The sequence below is a fragment of the Choloepus didactylus genome, chromosome 2 (genome assembly GCF_015220235.1).
Source record: "Choloepus didactylus isolate mChoDid1 chromosome 2, mChoDid1.pri, whole genome shotgun sequence".
NCBI classification, from domain to species: Eukaryota; Metazoa; Chordata; class Mammalia; order Pilosa; family Megalonychidae; genus Choloepus; species Choloepus didactylus.
Window position 1 is genome coordinate 225,820,850 of NC_051308.1, and position 20,461 is coordinate 225,841,310.

Sequence of the window (20,461 nt, forward strand, 5' to 3'; positions counted from 1 at the left end):
CAAATACAGACTCTGGCATTAGCAAAATACATATGCCTTCCTCCCCTTTTAAAAATTATAACAATCTCTTCCAAAGATTTATTAGGATGCCTGACATTGAAATTGATTTTTTTAAACCACGCAAAGGGACCATTTAAGACACACTGAATAAAAAATGAGAAAAAAAACACACACACACACTGAATGCAGCTGCTTCATGTTGGAATTTGAGTTTGGTAGAGTTGAATACTCAAGGAATAAACCTTGGAGTTAACTCCCCATTACCCAAGAGTTTGAGGTTGTGGACATGCCCACCTAAGTTCAATACCTATTTTGTATCATCAGAACAACCACATCTCTACCTACTTTTCTGCCCCAAGTGCTGCTAGTAAAGAGACTCAAAAGCATAGGTAAAAGAAGTGCCATCTCATGATGCCCTGGAACAGGAGACCAGAGCCAAGACCTAAGCCTGACTCAGCTGTGGGTTCTCCATGCGACCTCAAGCACGTCACCCTTCTGGGTCCTAGTTACCTCATAAAAAGTAGAGACTCCCTGGAGGCACTGGGCAAATTAACTTTGCAATGAGTGAAATAACTCTTTGAAACTGCAAAGCATTGTAAACATGCTAAATATTATGATTGTTACCACCTGAGTCACGAATAATACTTCCTGCAACACCTAGATTTTCTCTCTGAGAACGTTTTTGCCAAATAGTGGCACTACCCATTTCTGCTTGGTGCCAAAAAAGGACTGAATCATGTCACACATCCAATTTGCTACCCGGCTTTCATGCAGTGACTTTCCAGATGTCCTTGTCTGGGATGAGGCTGGCCCCCTGGAGGAAAAGGGGCCCAAGGGAAGGTCTGAGTATTATAGAATCGAATCAGGCCTTTCAGGACTTTAAACCTCCAAATCAAACTCAAAAAAGGCAGACACTGAGTTCTTCAGGCTTCCCCTTCTCCCCACTTTGACTGATAGGGGAATTTGTAATTTTGTTTTTGGATAAATGCTTAAGTTCTTCTGGTGTTGGAGATCTGTCTGAAGATCCCACATCTTACCTAGTTCTTTTCTGACTTGGATGTGGATTTCATATCTTCATCCCTCTTTTGGCAACTTTCACACTCAACATCTCCCCCATTTTCAGATTCTTAGGCTCTGAGGGAATCGAAAGGAGCACTCATCAGAGAAAGATGGGTGACCTCTGCCTTACTGACACTGGTGTGGCCAGGAGGAATGTGATTGTGGGTGAGGCTGATCAAAACATTCTGTGGGTCTCTGCATTTTAGAAACTTCCTGATTACTCTTGGAACAACTACACCCAACCTTTTGAGAGGACTTGTCATTTCTTTAAGTCCAGATGATCTAAAAAGAGCTTCAATAATTATTCCAAATTTTGGCTCCAGCATTATTCACAAGGACTGATTAGGAAATTAAAGGAGGCAAGTGGGAGGAGACTTTGATGAAGTGGTTCTGGAAACGTTAGTATGTGCTAGAGACAGGTTCATAAATGTCAGCATGTAGCCAGATTGGAGCCTGGCAAGAAAATGAAAGCCAAGGCAGGGGGCAGATGTGTGTGTCTGTATGAGTGGTGTTACCTCACCTACTCTCTGAGACTAATTCTATTGTGATTTCAATGCTTCATGAAAACTTTGCCTCTTTTAGAAGTTTGCTAGAACAGTGTTTCCTAAAATGTGTTACGTTAATAGGTGTTCTAGGTCAAAAGGGTTCCATGATTGAATAAGTTTGGAAAAAGCTATTAAAGCAAAGTTAAACACATTTCTTTATTGTAGAACTTCTCAGAGCATTTAATTTTGCCAATGTGTATCATGGATCTTCAAAATGAGAATATGATGTGAGGGCTTCCCAAATTTATTTGACCCTGGAACTCTCTCCCTGCTGCTGCCACTATGACCACAACCCCTGCATCTTATTGAACTGGTGCACCAAGGAACACACTTTGGGAAACAGTGCTTTAAAAAAACACTCATGCCCACTTTGTTGGGTGACACAGGACAAATAGGCTTTAAACAGCTCTGCCATGGCGAGTTTGACCTTACCATCTTTCTCAATGGAAGTTAAAAGGAAACAGCAAGGTGTGACCTATGTATGTCACTGGGCAGAAGAGAGATAGGGTAATGGTTCTTATCAGGTACTCTCCTTGAAAATGAAAACACATATTGCTACCACTCAGGGGCCATGCCTCTCAACCTATTGCTCTTTAGAATAGTGTCTGAGCCCCTATTTCTGATAGCGAAGGCAGACTGCCTAGTGAGGATGTTGGCTCCACCACCTAACTAGCTGAGGAATTTCAGTTTCCTCTTCTGTAAGTGGGAATCATAATAATATCTACCACTCAGGGTTGTCATGAGGATAAAATGCAAGAGCACGTGAAAAGTATTTGATAAACCATTGGCCAAAATGTCTTAAGACAAGTGGTATGTGAGGCTGGGGTGACCTTATTCCTGAGAAAGTTGACAACTCCTTACAGTTAGAAGAAGGCAGAGATGGGACTTGAACCCATGTTAGGCTCTGACAATGTAGGCTCTGGACCAGATCACCCCTGCTTTGGTGGCACATCCTCACATACCACTGGGGGCATCATACACCCCGTGTCGAGAACGATGGCTGCCAAGGGCAGGGGTGGGGGGTGGCTAACATCTTCCCACAGCCTCTCCCATTTTCTGTGCTTGTATAATTATTGACCCCTATCAAGCCAAGGAAACCCAGGGCAATGTACTTAAGCTTTTAACCATAAAATAATGGGAAAATTTTTGGTTTTCTGACTCCAATACTTGCCATACTATTCTAGGGTAAAACCGATGCTATCACCTAGTTTCTATGGCTTTTGTCCCTTTATCATTTGGCAAACATTGATTCTGTTTGTTTTTTAACTGAAAATAGTTTATCATGGCTTCCCAGAAGGAGTGGGATTGGCACTGATGAAACAGCAAAAATATCATAGGGCTTTATGAAAGTAGTATTAGGTGGGGCATAGGAGGTCTGAGTGTATGGTAAGCCCCATGGAGACTTGCACCTTTAAGACATTTGAAGGAAATTCATTGTTTAGGGAGCTCAGATCATTTACCTTAGAAACAAGATGTGAGGTTTTTCTCAGAAGGAAGGCCTAGGTTGGGGGGAAAATGTCCACAGCGTCCCATCACATAACTTACCCAACAGCTAATGAGTAAAGTGTAAGTGGCCCGGAACAGGATTGGTGGAAATGCATTTATGGCAAAATTATTTTTGCTAAGTCCCAAGCATAAGATGAATAATATGTTAGTTTATAGAAGTTAAGACAGGTCTGAACTTGCACTTTCCAAGAACAAATCCTCAAAGCCTGGGGTCAGTTTATCAATATTCCCTGCTTAAGTGTCAGCTTTTATAAAATGCTTTTAGACCTGGTGCTGGGCACCATCCTTTTGACATCTGTCTTTCAGAGCCACAAGATTATGTGACATTGCTGATCTCTTTGGCCTTCTCCTCATAGTGTGCTCGATTGGACGCCATCATTTCTAAATATCCTGCAGCTAATGCATACACTATCCCATCATATTTTGTTTCGAAGAAAGACTTCAGTAATTCCTGTTCCAGCATGTTCCAGTTGCCAAGCTTTGCGAAAGTTCTCAAATTTGAAACTCCTGCACCAAACCATTACAACGTAAGAACATTGCATGTGCTGGCTATATATATATTGAGTGGATGGTTTGCTAAGATAAAAGAAAGGAAGGGGAGAGTTAGAAAATGGCATTTAATTGGTAAACCAGTTAGCATTTGTTGATTACCCACTGGGTGCATGAGACTGCGCAAATCTTATAGAGAATGTGCAGAACCCAGAGAGATTTATGGGCAGCATGGAGGCCAATATGGAGCCGTGAAGACTACTGCCCTGGGAAATATTTAGCCTAATCACTCCTGTCATATAACCTTTCTAGGACACAGTTTTCTCATCTGTAATAATGAGTGTATTATTCACCACTTGATGTGCAGGCACTATTCATTTACTTTTTAGGTCCTTTGGAGAAAATAAACTCTAATCTTAGCTCTGCCACTTTCTAACTGTGTGACTGTGGGCAAATCCCTTAATTTGAAATGACTGTCCTTATTGATCTGTCAAGTGGGGATAGTTTTCTACCTCACTGTGTTAAAGCAGATATTAAATGAGATAAATTATGCTGCATGCTTAATGTAGTGCCTGGTACACAAGGACTACACAATAAATGGAGATTGGCAGGGGTATCCTTGGGCAACTCACCCTGAAGGGAGTTTGAATTTTGTTCTGTGTACTGAAAGGCCCTTAAAGAGGGGTGGGTGGGAGGTGTGGTACAACATGATCTGATGTACTCTTACAAAAAGATTCCTCCAGCTGCAGTGTGGAGAATGGATTGCAGTGTGCATTAAGAGTAGACTTTGGGAAACCAGTTAGGAGGCTGTTAAGCCAACAGGAGAGAGGACATGGATCAGTCCAAGGCAGTGATAACGAAGGTACTTGGCCATGGTGCCTTGGCCATTCCCAAGAGAGGACCAGGTCACTTGGGAAACAGATGCATGTGCCGGCTCCCTCTGCATGCCCTCCTGGCTGCATCATGTTGCAGGGAGCTGTTGTTAGGGTTTCACACATCTGTCCCCTAACTCCACTGCACACGCCTTCACCCAGCTTCATATCACCAGTGCCCAGCATACATGAAATCAAATCAAAGAAATAACTTCCCAGTAGTATGTGGTCGTTAATCTAGAAATGATTGTTTTCCAAGTCAGAACTTTGTCCTTCTGCCAATAAATCATTTTAGATGCATGTTTTTCTGTTCATTATTGTTTTAATGTCACTAAAAATAATATATGCACATCATAAAGTATTTAAACATTGTAGAAGGCCACAAAGTAGGAAGTGGAATTTCCTCATAATTCTACTCCCCAAAGCAAACCACCATCAAAAAGCAGGTGCATGTACAACAGTGTTCATAGTGGCATTATTCACAATAGCCAAAGTGCCCATCAATGAATGAATGAATAAAAAAAAGTGGTGGATACATGCAATGGAATATTATTCAGAAATAAAAAGTAATGAAGTAATGAAGTACTGATACGGATAAGCCTTGAAAACATTACACTACATGAAATAAGCCAGACACAAAGGGACAAATGTGGTATGATTCCATCTAAGTGACATATGTAGAATAAGCAAATTCATAGAGACAGAAAGTAGATTAAAGGTTACCAGGGGCTGGAGAGAGGAAGGAATGGGGAGCTGTTGCTTAATGGTACAGAGCTTCTGCTGGTGCCGATGAAAAAGTTTTATAAACAGGTAATGCTAATGGTTGTACAACATTGTGAATGTATTTCATGCCAGTGAATTGTACACTTAAAGATGGTTAAAACGATATATTTTACCACATACACAAACAATTCCAAAGAGGCCTAGTAGGCACATAAACAAACACACAAACTAGGCACAATTTCTCTCATATCCTTTCCCTCCCTCCAGTACTAGCATTGTGCGTTCCACGGTACATGTGCTTTATTCATGGCAATACAACAAATCTGCTTCATGCTTTTTCACCTGCCATGGGGGCTGAATACTTTCCTAGTCTAACAGTAAAAATCTTCCAGCAACACACACTCAGTGGAAACAAAAGTTCTCCCATTTACAGTTGCTTTTCCGTCTGGGCGAGGAATAAAGCTGTAGTACTGTTTTGTCTACAGGAGGCTTTTTTCAGGCCAGGAGAACAATGGTTGAGTCAACTGGCGAAGAGTAGAAATGCGATAATCCTGTTAGCCACACTGAGCGCTGAGGCCTGGCAAGCCTTTCTTCCCCTTTGCTCACCATGATCCCCCACTTCTATATTCAAGTCCTTTTCCTCGGTACCAAACCGTGTTATTACCGCCCCTTCGGAGGCCTGGCTCCTCTGGCTGTGTCCACTAATTAGCCTGTTCCATCTGATCTTTTTGTTTGCCTTCTCTGCATGCAGTCTAGCCATTAGGACCCTGGGAAAAGCTAAATTCCTCTGCCTTTGTAAACACAAAATCAAAATGCCATCTGCTTTTCTTGAGAAACATTTTTCTTGACAAAGGAGTATCGCAGAAAATCAAACCATCCTGGCCCCAGCAAATAGTTTCACTCATTCCGTAAATATTCCCAGCGGTCGCAGGTACTATTTTTATTGCATCTTTTATCTAATGAATACAGAGGGCTGACTGCAAATTGGCATCTAAAATATTTGATTCACATGTGACATAAGAATGATCTCAGAGTTCTTTTTTTTTTTTGCTATTATTTTTAGAGTTCTGAAGACATTGAATATTCTCAAATGTATATTGTGTGGATTAGCCAAAATTCTTTGTTTCTGGTCAGTCCAGAAAAGTTAAAACAAGGGAGTGCTTACAAATCTGATTCTAATCTTAAATTATACCATTCTCTTGTATGCTCTAAATCCCACATTTATATGACTGTTTGAGCAGTGAGGAATGCACCTTAGGGTTCAGGGTGGAGACATGTAGGGCTAAGTACCCTGCAAGAATAAGAATAGTAGAAAAGATGATGAAAATAATGTGTGTACAGCGTTACATACCTTTCTGAAATATTTTCCAATAGGTTATTTCTGTTGACCACACCCCACCCTCAGCAAACCATTGCTGCAAGCAGAGCAGGGATTGTCTGATCCATTTTACAGATGAGAAAACTCTGGTTCAGAGAGGTCAGACAACTTGCGCAGGACAACACAGCCTGTGTGTGGCAGAAGCAAGCCCACAAGCTGAGTCTTTGAGCGGCCTTTTTGGGGCAATGTCCTTTGAATCACGTTGGGTCAACAGACATTTGCTGATGCTTGCAAAGTCATAGACCGTTGGAGCTCGGATGGTAATGAAGGCAGAGCCAATGTAACCTTTTCAGCGCGTGTCAATTCATTTTCTGAAGACAGGCTTAAATTTTATTTTTCTCCCAAATTTGCCACTTTCCAGGAATGATAAAGACAAAGAAAGGGAAGGCATTGAACATAGTATGCATATTTTCTCCCTCCCCACTTCCCAGGCCTCTGTCTCTTGCTGCAAGCAGAGAAATAATGTTTGTGCCCGAGCAGGGTTTATGTCAAAAACAAAAAGAGGAATTTTCACTGTTCCTGGAACAGGACCAGCCCCAGGTAAGCTGCTGCCTTGCACAGGCCTTGACCTAATAGCTGATATACTAGATTTGATTTGCAGGGCACCCATTCCTTCATGGGGAGTTCAGCTTTGGGGAGGAGGGGGTGGAGGTAGGTATTGAACCAAGAGGAGCAGGGTAAGGTTAAGACCAGCTTTCCCATTTAGGGATAGAATGTTTGCCAGGGCCCTGGAAACAGTCCCCCAAAGCAGCTGTGTTGGCCTCCCCATTCATGACCAGGCAGAAGTGTGCAAACTCACAACCCCCAGGTGCCAACGCTGGCTACTGGGTGAGGGTCAGGGGTGGGGGGTGGGGCAGCAGTCCATCCTGATCCTACAAAGCTTGGCTGCAGAACTCCTTTTCTGCTGAACTTAGAGGCGATGCCATCATCTACTCAGAGAATTCCAGTGCTGAGTGAGCGCCTACTCACTGCAAAGTATTCTCTGTGCATCCCTCACACTTCAGTCTCCTGAGGTTAATGCTGTTAGCCCTACTTTTCACATGAGAGAACTGAGGCTCATAGAGTTGAAGTGACTTGCCCAGTGTCACAGAGCAAGTCTATGGCAGACCTCACCCCAGAGGTGTCTGACCAAAGAGCTGTTTTCCTTCCCTCATTCCATAGTATCTTTGGATACTCCAGGTTTCAGGAATACCCAAAATCTTGCCTGTGAGTGTTTTCCCCCAATGGGCTTTGAGAAGGGTGTTATGCCTTTCCCGTGCTTTTAGACCTCCTATTTCCCCCTGCCACTTTAGCAAAAAATTCCCAGAGAGGCCTGGCTATGCAGCAGTCTACAATCCAGGAATACTCATCACTTTAGACCTTCCCTAAGGGGTCCCAAAGACCCCCACAGGAGCCTCGTTGGCCCTGAGCCAACATGAGGAGCAGGGAGGGTTTGCTTCTGCAGTCACACCTCTTGGATAGGGGGTGTGAATAAAATTGCAGTGCATGTCAGATGTCAGCAAATCCAGATTAAAGTTGAGAAGATCAATCTGAAGCTGAATAACAAAACCAGCCCTAATTAGGAGGCTAAGCCCAGGTTAAAGCTCCTCTGCCTTGCATCATCCATGGGGCAAAACCCTGCCTTGTTTGTTTATACAGGAGAACAAAGACAGCATCCCTTGGGTTTGCCAGAGTCCCTGCCAGTGAGCCTGTTGAGTGTTGGCACCTTCTCAGCCATCCACATGGGATGGCTCCCTCCAGGGTGGTTCTGGAGGGGTCCCCAACCCCCTTGTAACACTGAGCAGGAGGGCGAGAGGTGCTGACTAGCATCTGAAAAGCCGTTACTGTGTGCCAGGGACTTTTCATTCATTATCTCATCAAATCTTAAAACTCCAAGTAGCATGAACCTTGAAATCGTTAGGCGAAGTGAAGTAAACCAGACACAAAAGGACAAATACATGATTCCACTTATATGAGATATCTAGAATAGGCAAAATCATAGACAGGCAATTAGAGGTTACCAGGGGCTGGGGGAAAGGGGAATGGGGAGGCAATACTTTGTGGGTAAAGAGTTTTTCTTTGGGGTGATGGGCAAGTTTTGGTAATGGGTGGTGGTGATGGTAGCACAACATTGTAGATGTAATTAATGCCACTGAATTGTACACTTAAAAAAGATTTAAATGGCAAATTTTGTTATATATACAATCACAATTTTTAAAAAATGTAAGAAACAAACCATATAGTATATTCCTGGCACATGATTAAGTCTCAGAAAGGGCGAGCTGCTATTATTTTATCTCCATTTTTCAGAAGAGGAAAATGCCACACAGAAAGGGAAGTGACCAGCCGAGGGTTCCACAGCTGGATTTAGGTCCAGCCCATGGGGCTTGAAGCCTGGCGCTCTCAAGATACTCTCCCTGCCTGCATTCCTGAGAACTGACCAGGGTCAAAGGCCTGGAGAATCTGCCCCTCTGGGGGAAATGGGCTTTGTCCTCACAGCCAGTCCTCCTCCCTCTTGGGAGAGGATAATGCTGAGGTTTCTGACTCACCCTGTGTGGGGTGAAGCCAGCCTTGGTGGGAGCCGCGGTTGGCACCTGTGCCACGGCCCCGCCTCTCTCAGGGACTCAGAACAAAGCGCTCGCCAGCACGTGTTCTCTGGTTGCATTTCCTAAAGTTCAGATGTGCCAAGAACAATTCTAGGCACCTTACACATGTCTTCTCTCTATTTTTCCTTTAAAAAAAGATTGTGAAGCATGGAAAAAATGCCTATGTTAATTAAAATGTCACTTGAAAGTCACAGGGTACAAAATTAAAACCACACTGTGAGCTCAACACCGTGGAACAAAATCCGCCTACACTCAGGAAGAGACAGAAAGCAAATACACCAGCACGTTAACATTAGTTCTCACTGGTTCGGGGACCATGAGCGGCTTTTTTCCCTGTTTCTGCTCTTCAGTATTTTCCAAATTTTGTAATTCCAGCATTTTTTAACCTTTTTTTAAAAGTGATTTTTCCCCCATTTTACAAAAGTAATGCATGTTTGCTATGATAATTTGGAAACAGATAAAAAATAAAATTTTTTGGTAATTCCACCATTCAAAGGAAGTTAGCATGTTAACATTTTGATGTATCTCCCTCAAATTACCTTTATTTCTCTCTCTCTTTCATATATATATAAATTTTTCCTAGCAGAAAAGAAGGGTAATATTATAAATGCTCTTAACTGGAATCTGCTTTTTTAGAGTTAAGCATATATTGGAAATATCTTTTCTTGTTATTAAAAGTTCTTCTAAACATCATTTTTAGTGGATGTATGGTATTCCATTATATGGTGGTACCATACATTAATGAACAAAGGACCTCTTGTTGGAAATTTAGGTTGTTTTAAATTTATTGCTAATATAAATATAGTGGCAGTGAACATCTTTGTAGCTTAAAGTTTTTGTACAATTGAGATTATTTCCTTACATAAATTCCTTCAACTGAAATTGCTAAGTCAATAGGAATGTAAAATATTTAGGGTTTTTGATATTTCTGTCCAAATTGTCCTTCAGCACTGTGCTAATTTATCCTCCTGCTTATGAGGTACCTGTTTCCCTCACCTTCACAGTCACTGGTATTATCATTTAAAGAAAATCTTTGCTAATGTGTGTCATGTTATTTTTTATACTTTTGCAATGGAAAAATAAAGTTTGTTTAAAACAATTCAAATCAACTTTACAATGTTAAGAAAATTTGAAATATTTTTCTCACCCACAATGCTACCACTCTAATATAATTGTTTCCATTTTTCTGGACTCCTACCTATCTTTATTCAGCTGCATCCATTTGTACTTAGATGTCATCACAGTGGATATAGATTTATGTTTTACTTTACTTTTTTCCCTCACCTTTACTTTCAAAAGCATTTCCATGTGGCTTTATGGCTTTCATATTTATCATTGTCAGGCAACATTCCATCAAATTGGGTTGTATTTCCTGTAGCTCTACCCCAGTTCCTGGACATTTAGGCTATTTACACTTTCTCACTATTGTAGCTACTGCTGTTACATACCTCTTTGTGCTTTAGCGATTTTCCATTATTGAATAATTTAATTTCTGAGTAATGGGAAGCCTGGGTCAAAGCATGCTGCCATCTTCAAGGCTTTCTTTAGCACTGCTGATTTGCCCTCCAAAACACCTGCACCCTTACCTGGGGTACCACAGTTTAAGGGCAAGGCTGCTTCCTCTTCATCTCAGCTCAGGTCATTGCCTTCTTCCCTGGAAGCTTTGTGCAGTCAAATTAATTTTATTCTGTCACCGTTCCTTTGAGACAGGGCATTGTGGCATGGTGGAAGAAGCACTGGTTTGGAGACAGGCAGCCCTGTCTCCACATAGTAGGTGCTCAACAAATACTTGTTCAATGCATAATATTTATTGAGCAACTCCCATGTGCTAGGTACTTAAAATCTTACTCAATTTTCGTATTAACCCTGTTGTTAGAAGAATTATTATTCTTACTTTATAGAGGAGGAAGCTGGGCTTCAGTGAGGCTAGGACGTCTAAGTCCCTGGTTAGCTGGGTGTCCTGTGGCAAGTTATATAACATCTCTAAGTCTAAGTTTCCTCATCTGTATAGAAGGGAGGCGGTAAGACCCATCTTGCTAGGCTGTGATGAGGATTTATGAGCTAAGGGTGTGATACATGTGGCATGGTGTTCTCTAAATGGCATTATTTTTAGTTATTTCAAGCAGCCCTTTCGTTTGACTATTTGGGAGTGGTACTGCCTTATAGTCATTAACTGTTTTTTATTTTTTATTTATTTAAGAAAAGTTCCTTATTCAGTTCTAACATTTTTTTCTCTTTAGGGCACTATAATATCAACGAATCCCTTGTGAAGCAGTCGCCAAAGATATTAATGTCTTGTTTTAAGTCAAAAACTGACCGTGGATTAAAACTGGCATCAACAGGCCCGGGACCCGGTTCTTACAACCCAAATGATCACACCAAAGTTCCAAAAAAGACTCTTATCCCGTGAGTTCTGATCATTCTGATCTGTCTTCTGCAGGGCGGTTCTGGGGAAGGGCCCCAAGGCGGGCGTAAAAGGGAGGGGGTCACTGCCTGGCAGGGTGTGGTGCCGGTTCACTCCCCCCTTCCGGCACATAGTAGGAGCTAAACAAATACTGTTAAATGTGTAATACTTCCTGAACAACTATGTGTGCCGGGAGCTTAAAACCTTAATTAATGATCACAATAACTCTGTTGTGGTAAGAATTATTATCCTTCCCTTGTAGAGGAGGAAGCTGGACTTCAGTGAGGCTGAGAGATCTGCCTAAGTCCACACTGCTAACTTGAGGTGCCTCTCTGGATCTTTAATAGGTTCCTCATGATGCTGTGCTGTTCTGGTGGTGAAATTATTCTATTTTTATAACATAAAATCTCCACTGGGGTGGCAGGACATACAGAAGCAGTGATGCTCTCATTGTTTTGCACTGATGGAGGTTAAAAGGCCAGATTTTGGAGTTGGTCAACCTGTTGGATTTTAACTTCAGCTCTCTTGTTTTCATGCTGTGTGACCTAAGGCAGGGTCCTAACCCCTCTGAGCCTTTATACCCTCATCTGTAAAGTGGGGATAATTCATGCCTCACAGGATTGCTTTCAGGATTAAAAATATATGCCTGGCATTGTAGTAGATACAAATCTTGATATTAACACAACTTTAGGAAGTGGAGGCAGGTATTTGTGTTACCATTTTTATTATCCTGTACATTTAATCTTACTTTTACCTGAGCAACTCAAAAATTTCACTTACAGTGCTTATTTATTCCTAAATAGCTAAGAAAGGAGCCTCCTAGAACTTCTAGAACTAACTGCAGTTAAGGTCATCCCCGCATCACCATCTGAGTCCACTGGGACTGAGCAAATAGCCACCTGGGCACCTCCAGGCACTTCAGGCAGGTGGCTGGGTCATTGCCACAGTGGGTCGGAAGTCCAGGTAACCAAGAGGCTGACAACATTGGACATACTCTGACCACCAGCCCAGGACAAGGAGATGGGGGCGAGGGAAGTCAGAAATCTGCCAAGTCAAACTTAGGATACAGTGAAGGGATTCAGATCTCAGCTGGTATCCACTAGTAAGTCCTGTCTGCCCTTCAGTTCTTGGGTTCTGCAGGTCGACCTTTCACAGGCTCCCAGACTGGGACTGGGGCAGGAAAGTGTCTAGAAACAAGTTCTCTCCAGGTATCAGGGACGTCTTGCCTCTGGGATGGCTTAGGGACACTGCTGCTTGCAAAATTTCACCTGCTTTCCCAGCAAAATATAATAGTTAAGAGTAAGGGCTTTGGAATTGGGCAGATCTGAGTAAGAATCTCCTCTCTGAACCTCAGTTTCCATGTTATTAAGTGGAGATAAGAATCTAATCTCATAAGCGTTCTGTGAGAATCAAGTAAGAAAGTACTTGAAAACAGCTATTACTATTACTGTTCCTGCTATTATAATTCACTGGGACAGCAGCTCAAGCCCCAGCCTGAATCTGGAAGCTTCTTCAAGAAAAATGGTGAAATTGGACAGGAGAGGCGATCTCTCGGTTTCTAACTGCTTTGCTCAGTCAGCGAAGTGTCATTTGGCTTTTGCTCAAGTTTGGACGAGTGGTTTGAAATGGTTCTCCTTGTATGGTATTTGCGCCTGTCGGTCACCGGACTCTGTAGGTTTCTGTTTCTGTGCTGGAGGCTGTGCAGGTGCTCAGGTGAACAGAACACTGCACCTCTGGCCAGGCTTACCTGGGAACAACCCCGGAGCAAGGCAGAAGAGCATGCTGCAAAATGCTGGATCACATGGGTCTCGTGGTTGTGGGACCAGGCACATTCCCAGCGGCCTTTGGGAGCAGCACATTAGTGCTGTGTGTCTGGGGGTGTCTGATGCTCCTTGGCCCTCTCCGATGCTTCAGGAAGGAAGGATGCTTGGGTAATACATCTGGGGAGCGCTGCACACTAGCCCTCCACCCCTAGGAGCATCCCGGTACACACAGGCTTATTAAAGACTCCGAGAAGGCCCGCAGTAAAGGAACCTATCAACTTCAGGGTCGCCCAAGCTCGGGCTCACCCTGGTGAGTGGAGAGACCCCGGGCTCCCCAGCCGGCCATTTGGGTTAACTTTCTCTGTGGTCTGGGGCTGCTCCCAGCATCAATCTGGGCCTTAATTTCTTCATAGGTGAACAAAGGGGGTCTTTCCATTTCTGACACTTGATTCTAGGTTTGCTCACCAGGTTGGTTACTCGGGAGAGCGCATAAGGGACCATGAGTGTGGATCCAGCCTGAACCCACAGAGGAGGTCCACGCTATACATTTTAACATGGACTTTGACAGGATAAAGCTGAGAAATCTCATTTAAAAATTAAGAAGATTAAACTCAAGTGTCCTTTGGTCTTTTCTAAAAAGCATCCGTTTATGTTCAATAAAATGAAGAAACTGATGTAATACAAAGAAAAAACACTGCTCAATATTGGATTATTGAAGGATGTCCAAACTCCAGTCTCTCAAATTCAAGTTCCATTTCCTCTCCTGTGTCCCTGAAAGGATCAGAGAGATGGGGGCAGCCTGGGGGTCCTTGTACTGGGGTTGTGAGACCCCTGAGAGTGTGCATTGTTTCCTCCCTGTATCTATGTATTTTCCCTTGAGGCTTTGTCCACATCAAGACTAATTTGATCACATTTAGATCTCCTGGGCAGCACAGGGCAGCCATCAGGCAATTCAAGAAACGTTCCTGTATTTCTCTTCCAGAAACAGATGCAGCCCGAGGTCCCTGTTTACATATGTGTGACATGATGTGAGATCTGTCCTTGTTTATCTTGGCCTAGAATTCTTTGGCTCCCCATTTGGGGTAGATTTATAGCTTGCAAAACTAATATCCTAGCTCTTCTTTCTTCAGGATGCAGGAGGAATCAGGACAGATGTTAATTCTCTCTGGAGTTGTTAATCCCATGTTAACGAACACAGAAAGGTCCAAGGTTGAGTGATATGACTGGAGGGCTCAGGAGGCTGGAATGGGCCCATCAGGTCTCCTGGGGAGCTACAGAGGCAGTGTGGCACAGGGGTCACTTAACCGCTAGAGAATTCAAATTCATTCTCCTTGAGTTGGAATAAGAACACCTCATAATGTGGTTTCGAGGATAAAATTAGAAAATCTACACAACTCACAAGGTCTGGCATGTGCTATGCTTTCGATAAATGATAGCTTGTATTTTTGTCAGTGTGTGATCGGGTCCTTCTTACATTCATCCGATGTTTCTCAAGTGGCTGCTGCAAGCAGATGCTGTGCCAGGGTTGGTGGCATGATAGCACAGGCATTTCTGGGCTCCCTTGCTGAAGAACACGTCATGGGGTGTTTCTTTGCTGTGGCCATGATGCTGACTCAAAAGCTAAAAGGGTTTATCAGCTTCTAAGGTATCTTTAGAAGAGAAGTGTCAGCCAGGGTTTCACTTCTTGAGGTCTTCAATATCCATCAGATTGGTGACTCAGTGAATTAGGGTGAGTCAGGTAAAGGGTTTTGGAGATCAAAATAGTTCCTCCTAGGTACTGCCCTCCAACTCATGCTTGCCAGCCAAGAGGTGCAACACCCAGCAACCTCTTTCTAACTTCCTGGAGATTTTAAGCCACTGGTTTTGCACAGACATGCCATCCTGTCACACCTAGAGCCAAAGAATCAAGCCTGTTGGCCCCACTCCAATTTGGGTAATTATGTAGGACCCACCTAAGGTTCCCCTAGGATTTTCAATTAGATATGGGATGCTTCTTCCCAAGCAGCTGTAATCTGTCACCCGCTACCCTGTTAAATAGATACTGCATTCCACCCCAGAGGCAATTGGCTGCCCTTTGATGATGAGAAAAAATTGCCCCTTTCTCCCTCCCGACCCTGGGAATCCCCGAGGTAGAGTGATTCTGTGCCTGGGAGTGTCCTGAGGGTCTTGAATGCCTTCCTTGAGTGACCTGCTGAGTCCTTGGAGACATTCATTATTCTTGGGCAATTGCAAACAACTCACATTGGAAATGCACTTAATCCAATTGTGTCCAACTCAGAGCCTTTGACAGATGTTTTCTTTCCATGGGGCAGGACCAGGATGGCTTTTATAACTGAGCAGTGAGGCTCATAAAAGCCCTGGACACAATGCACTGTGGGCTGTCCTGGGTTTGATCTGGCCTGGCTTCTGTGTTTTGTGCAGCCCCACCTTGACATGGAGGGACCCAGCTCTGATGATGATAAAACCATCAGGTGGGGGTTCAGATGTCTGAACCCCTCCTTACCTGCCATCAACCCCACTGCTTTTCTCTGCAGTTCAACAGATGTCCCTTAAGTACCTCCCAATATTCCCAGAAAAGGACCGAGGGGCTCAAAGATGAGTAAAACACAATTCCCTCCCTTGGAGAGATAAGCAAGCAGAAAGCATAGAAAAGCTATTATGTTGTATGCAGAGAAGAGAAAAATAATAAATAGCTAGAGTGTATCAAGGAACCAAATACGCTGAGCTGAGAATTTTCACAGAGATTACCTGGCGTCATCCTTCCACCTGTCATGCAGGTTGATGTTATTTATAGTTTACAGGTGACCTGCAGCCTTGCCAAGGTGGTGGAGCTGGGATTCAGATCCAGGTCCACCCGACTCCAAAACCTATGCCTTTCTGTAGAGCCACAGGAAGGGAACACCCAGTACAGTCAGCCTGGGGTGGGGGTGGGGGGGTGGAGGCGAGAAGGAGGTGAGTCCATGAAGAATGAGTAAGAGTAAGAGTTGACTGCGAAAGTAGTGTTCTTGACAGAGGGAACAGCATGGCAAAGGCGTGGAGTCACGGGACAGGGTTGCATTGGGTGATTCTGGAAGGTAAAATGGGATATTTGTCTGGATTGAGAGGCTATAAATAGGAGCTCTTCTTTTAGCTTCTCCTCAGGGTCTGTGAGGAGGGATGGTCAGAACAGCTCAGAAATCACAAGTGGGTCAAGGGTTGAAGGCAGTCTAGGTGTCTCAGTCTCCATCCCCTTGCATCCCAGTTCCATCCATATAGGGCTCCATATGCAGCTGGTGATGGCTGCTAGTTACACAGCTGGTTCTGCAGTTAGTTATGGCTGCTAATTATGCAGCTTTGGCCCCTGCTGTTCTGTCTGCTGGAAATGCCCTTCTCTGCCTTTTCTACCTGAAAAATTCCTACTTGTCTTATAGGGCAAATGTTACTTCTTCCAGGATGGATGTCTGGATTCACCCAGTTGGAATTTATTCCCACTTCCCCCCTTTTCTTTCTGCACTCTCAGTGCATAGAATTTTTAAATGCAATTTTATTGAGATATACTCACACACCATATAATCCTTTCAAAGTATACAATAAATGGCTCACAGGGCCATCATTGCCACAATCAATTTTTGAACATTTTCATTACTCCAGAATAAAGAAAAAATATATTAAAAGTAAAAAATAAATAAAAAAGAACACCCAAGCCATCCCATGCCCCTTATCCCCCCTATTATTTATATATATATTTTTGTCATCATTTTATTACTCATCTGCCTATTCACTGGGTAAATGGAGTGTCAGTCACCAGGTTTTCACTATCACACGGTCACACAATAAAGGCTATATAGTTAATACAGTTATCATCAAGAATCAAGTCTACTGGATCACCATTCAACAGATTCAGTTATTTCCTTCTCGCTATTCTAATACACTAGAAACTAAAAAGGAATATCTATATAATGCGTAAAGATAACCTACAGAATGACCTCTCGACTGTATTAGTGCATAGAATTTTTACCTCTATTCTAACAGATGTCATGTTTTAAAAACATTATACTAGGGCTTTACATTTACTTTTCATGATAACCCTGGGTGGCAGATGTTACCCATATTTTTACAGATGAAGAAACTGAGACTTAGGGAGATTAGGAGACTTTTCTAGGGACGTGCAGCTACTGAATGGAGAAGGAATGATTTGAACCCAAGTCTGTCTGGTGGCAAAGCTGGTGCTTTTATCCGCTCCAATAACTGCCTTAGATTGTCACTAATCATGGACTTATCCTTAATAAGGGGCCTTCAGGGTACAGAACAGTCTGGGCTCCCCAGAGTGCCTGGCACAGGGCCAGCCACCGCTGGCACTCACTGAAGCTCTGTAGAGCTGGGCTGCAGGGCTGAGCCTCTCCTGGCTATGCTGATGGAGTGGGGGGTGAGGGTCCTCTCTAACCCATTCTCTCCAAGAATGCTGGTGAGACACTGACTCAGCCTGTTCCAGCCTCCTGCAGAATGTCCCTGGTTAGAGAAGGAGACATTTTGCGGTCTTCTAAAAGGGTGGGGTGGGAATCTTGGGCTTGAGAGTGACCCAGACCAATGGGCTGAACAAGGTGACCTCATCTAATGGCTGGCTCATTCCAGCTCTAATTTCTAGGAATCGAGCCTGTCTCTAGAAGACATCAGTCACACAACTCAGTAGATTTCTGGGGGTGTTTTGAAGGGGGAGCCATAGGCCAGAACAAGGAGAAGTCAGTTTTTATTTATAATATGGAAAAGTCATTGATGTCACACTATAACCAGGTCTTCCATGCAGAGGGGAAGAAAGAAGGACCCCCCCATACACACACACACATGCACGTTTTTCCCTTTGAGCACCTAAATTTAAGCATCCAAGCCTGCTGTTCATCCCAGCACAACATGTGAGCCTCAAGGTGGTTTATGATGGCTTTCAAGGGCTTCCCCAGGAGTGGGAGTGTCCCACCCACCTCGGGGTGACCATGGTATGAGCAGGCCCCAAATCTCCCATTCCTGAACAAGCAGCAGGTGGTGATGCTGCAGAGATAATGATAATAATGACTCCTTTTGTTGAGCACCTATTATGTGCTGGTGCTCTGCTAGGAGCTCCACATACATCATGACTCCCATGTAAAGAGCAGTGTTATTGCTGTTTGCCACTGCCACTGCCACTGACTTATGGAGAGGTATGGGACTTGTCCAAGGTCTTGCGGCCAGTGAGTGGCATGACGAATTCAGACTCAGGTCTGTGTGACTCCAAAATTCACTCCCCTCTACAATGATGCCTTCCCTGGAGGCAGGTGCCAGGAGACAAGTTCTAGTACCAGGATTACCACTAACTTGCTGTGTGGCTTTAGTTGAGTTACTTTCTCTCTCTGGGCACCAATTTTTCTTTGGCAAAATAAGGAAGTTGGATATGACATCTCTGGTCCCCTCTGACTCTCTGAGTCTGAAAATGCCTGTGCCTGGGAGAGTAGGCAAAAGGCAGCTGAATCTCAGGGGTAAGGGCTTCCAGGCCTCTTCCTCTGCTTGGAGGGGTCTGCTTCTAGGTGGGGTCCACTACTCTTGGCCACACAGTGCTCTGAGAACCTTCTCTTCTCGTTTGATGAGAGGTCTTAGAGGAAGCTTCAGATGTGAGGCAGAAGTAAGCAGCCCTTCTATTGCACAGTCTGCAGAATAGCAGGTCCCTTATAACAATCCCAGAATTCCACAGGCAACCCGGAGGGACCCCTTGAATCAAGGCCTGATGGAAGGTCACAGCTGGATGGGACCTCAGAAGTCATCTTCTCCAACCCCCTCATTCTACAGATGGGGAAACTGAGGCCCAGAGTGAATTAGCAACAGAGTACAGCCTCCATTTATTCATTCTTTCATTCTTTCCCTGAATACCATAGATAACTGATGGACTCCCTTTCCTGAAGGAAGGGTAGACTGATGTGAAAACACAATCACAATAGAAGTGGTGAGTGTAATGCAGAGGATGCTTAATTTCTAACCCAAGCATTGTCCACTCCTGCATCCTGCCTGCCAGGAAGAGATTTAGTAGGATTCTGAATGTCAATGCGGGAATGGCCTCTAGAGATCTGCTAGTCTTGGGATGACAAATCCCTGGGATGTGGGCTGCCTCTGGCCCATGGCGGACATCATAAGTGGATCACCAATGCGAGGGGTACCAGGCTCTCACTATGCACAGGGCCCCATCCTGAGTGCCAGGCTTGTGGTGCATCACCTCATTGAATCACAGCAACAAAGTTCTGTTGTGATCGTTATTGTCCAGACGGGGAAAGCAAGGTGTCCTAGCCACCGAGCCAGGTCTCCTGAAGCCAGTGCCATCCTCTTGTAGACTACTTGCCTATGTTCTAAATCTGGCATTTTCCTAACAGACTGCATCAGTGTTGTCTTCAACATTTTGTCTTTTCTGCAGGAAAAACCCCATCCTGAATTTCTCAGCCCAGCCTCTGCCTCTGCCCCCGAAGCCACCTTTCCCGGGCCCCGGTCAGTATGAGATTGTGGACTACGCTGGGCCCCCCAAGCACTTCATCTCTAGCGTATCGTTTGTGTCCAACACTGGCCGGTGGACAGGGGCTCCATCCCAGCCAGGACTGCCTGGCCCAGGTCAGACAATTGTTTTAACTGATTTTAAAAACCAAATCTTCTGGAATTGCTTGTCATTCTTGGGCCATCAAATGCCACTGATTTGTAGACTGCCAAACAGGTTACAAGGGTTAGAGTAGATTTAGAGAGTTGTCAGCTCACATTTTCAGAGTATAAAAGTTGTTTTTTTGTTTGTTTGTTTTAAGTTGAAAGAATTCTTAGAGATAATCCAGACCAGAGGTTCATAACTGATGACTGTTGAACATCCAAGAAGGTCGAAGATGAGCACTTGAGAGTCCATGACCTTGAAATTAGATGCATGGTTGGCAGGTATATACATTTTTTTTCCAGGGAAAAGGCCATACCTTTTGTCAGATACTCAGAAAGTTTCATGTTGTTAAAAATGCTTAAGCCACTGGTCTGGTCTGGCCAAGTCATTTTACAGATGGGGAAGACCTGGTGAGCAAGTTGCCCATGAACCCACTGTGAGTTAGTAGTAGGGCAGAGACCCCAGGAGTATTTCCCCTCTTTGCCTTGTTTATTATGAAATAAAGCAGA

General features: G+C 43.9%; 1 protein-coding gene across 11 annotated transcripts in view; it reads left to right on the forward strand.

Moving 5' to 3' along the window:
- STPG1 (sperm tail PG-rich repeat containing 1) overlaps positions 1–20,461 on the forward strand; it is a 62,555-nt gene that overhangs the window by 39,519 nt on the left and 2,575 nt on the right. For 9 of the 11 annotated variants that reach the window (XM_037828170.1, XM_037828173.1, XM_037828169.1 and 6 more), the window contains 4 exons: positions 3,467–3,637; positions 7,004–7,112; positions 11,398–11,563; positions 19,734–19,924. In XM_037828170.1, coding sequence (XP_037684098.1) covers positions 3,467–3,637; positions 7,004–7,112; positions 11,398–11,563; positions 19,734–19,924 — 637 coding nt within the window. Of the gene's footprint in view, positions 1–3,416; positions 3,638–6,933; positions 7,113–11,397; positions 11,564–19,733; positions 19,925–20,109; positions 20,234–20,461 lie in introns of all 11 variants that reach the window. The other 2 variants (XR_005215468.1, XM_037828176.1) reach the window with 2 other exon arrangements.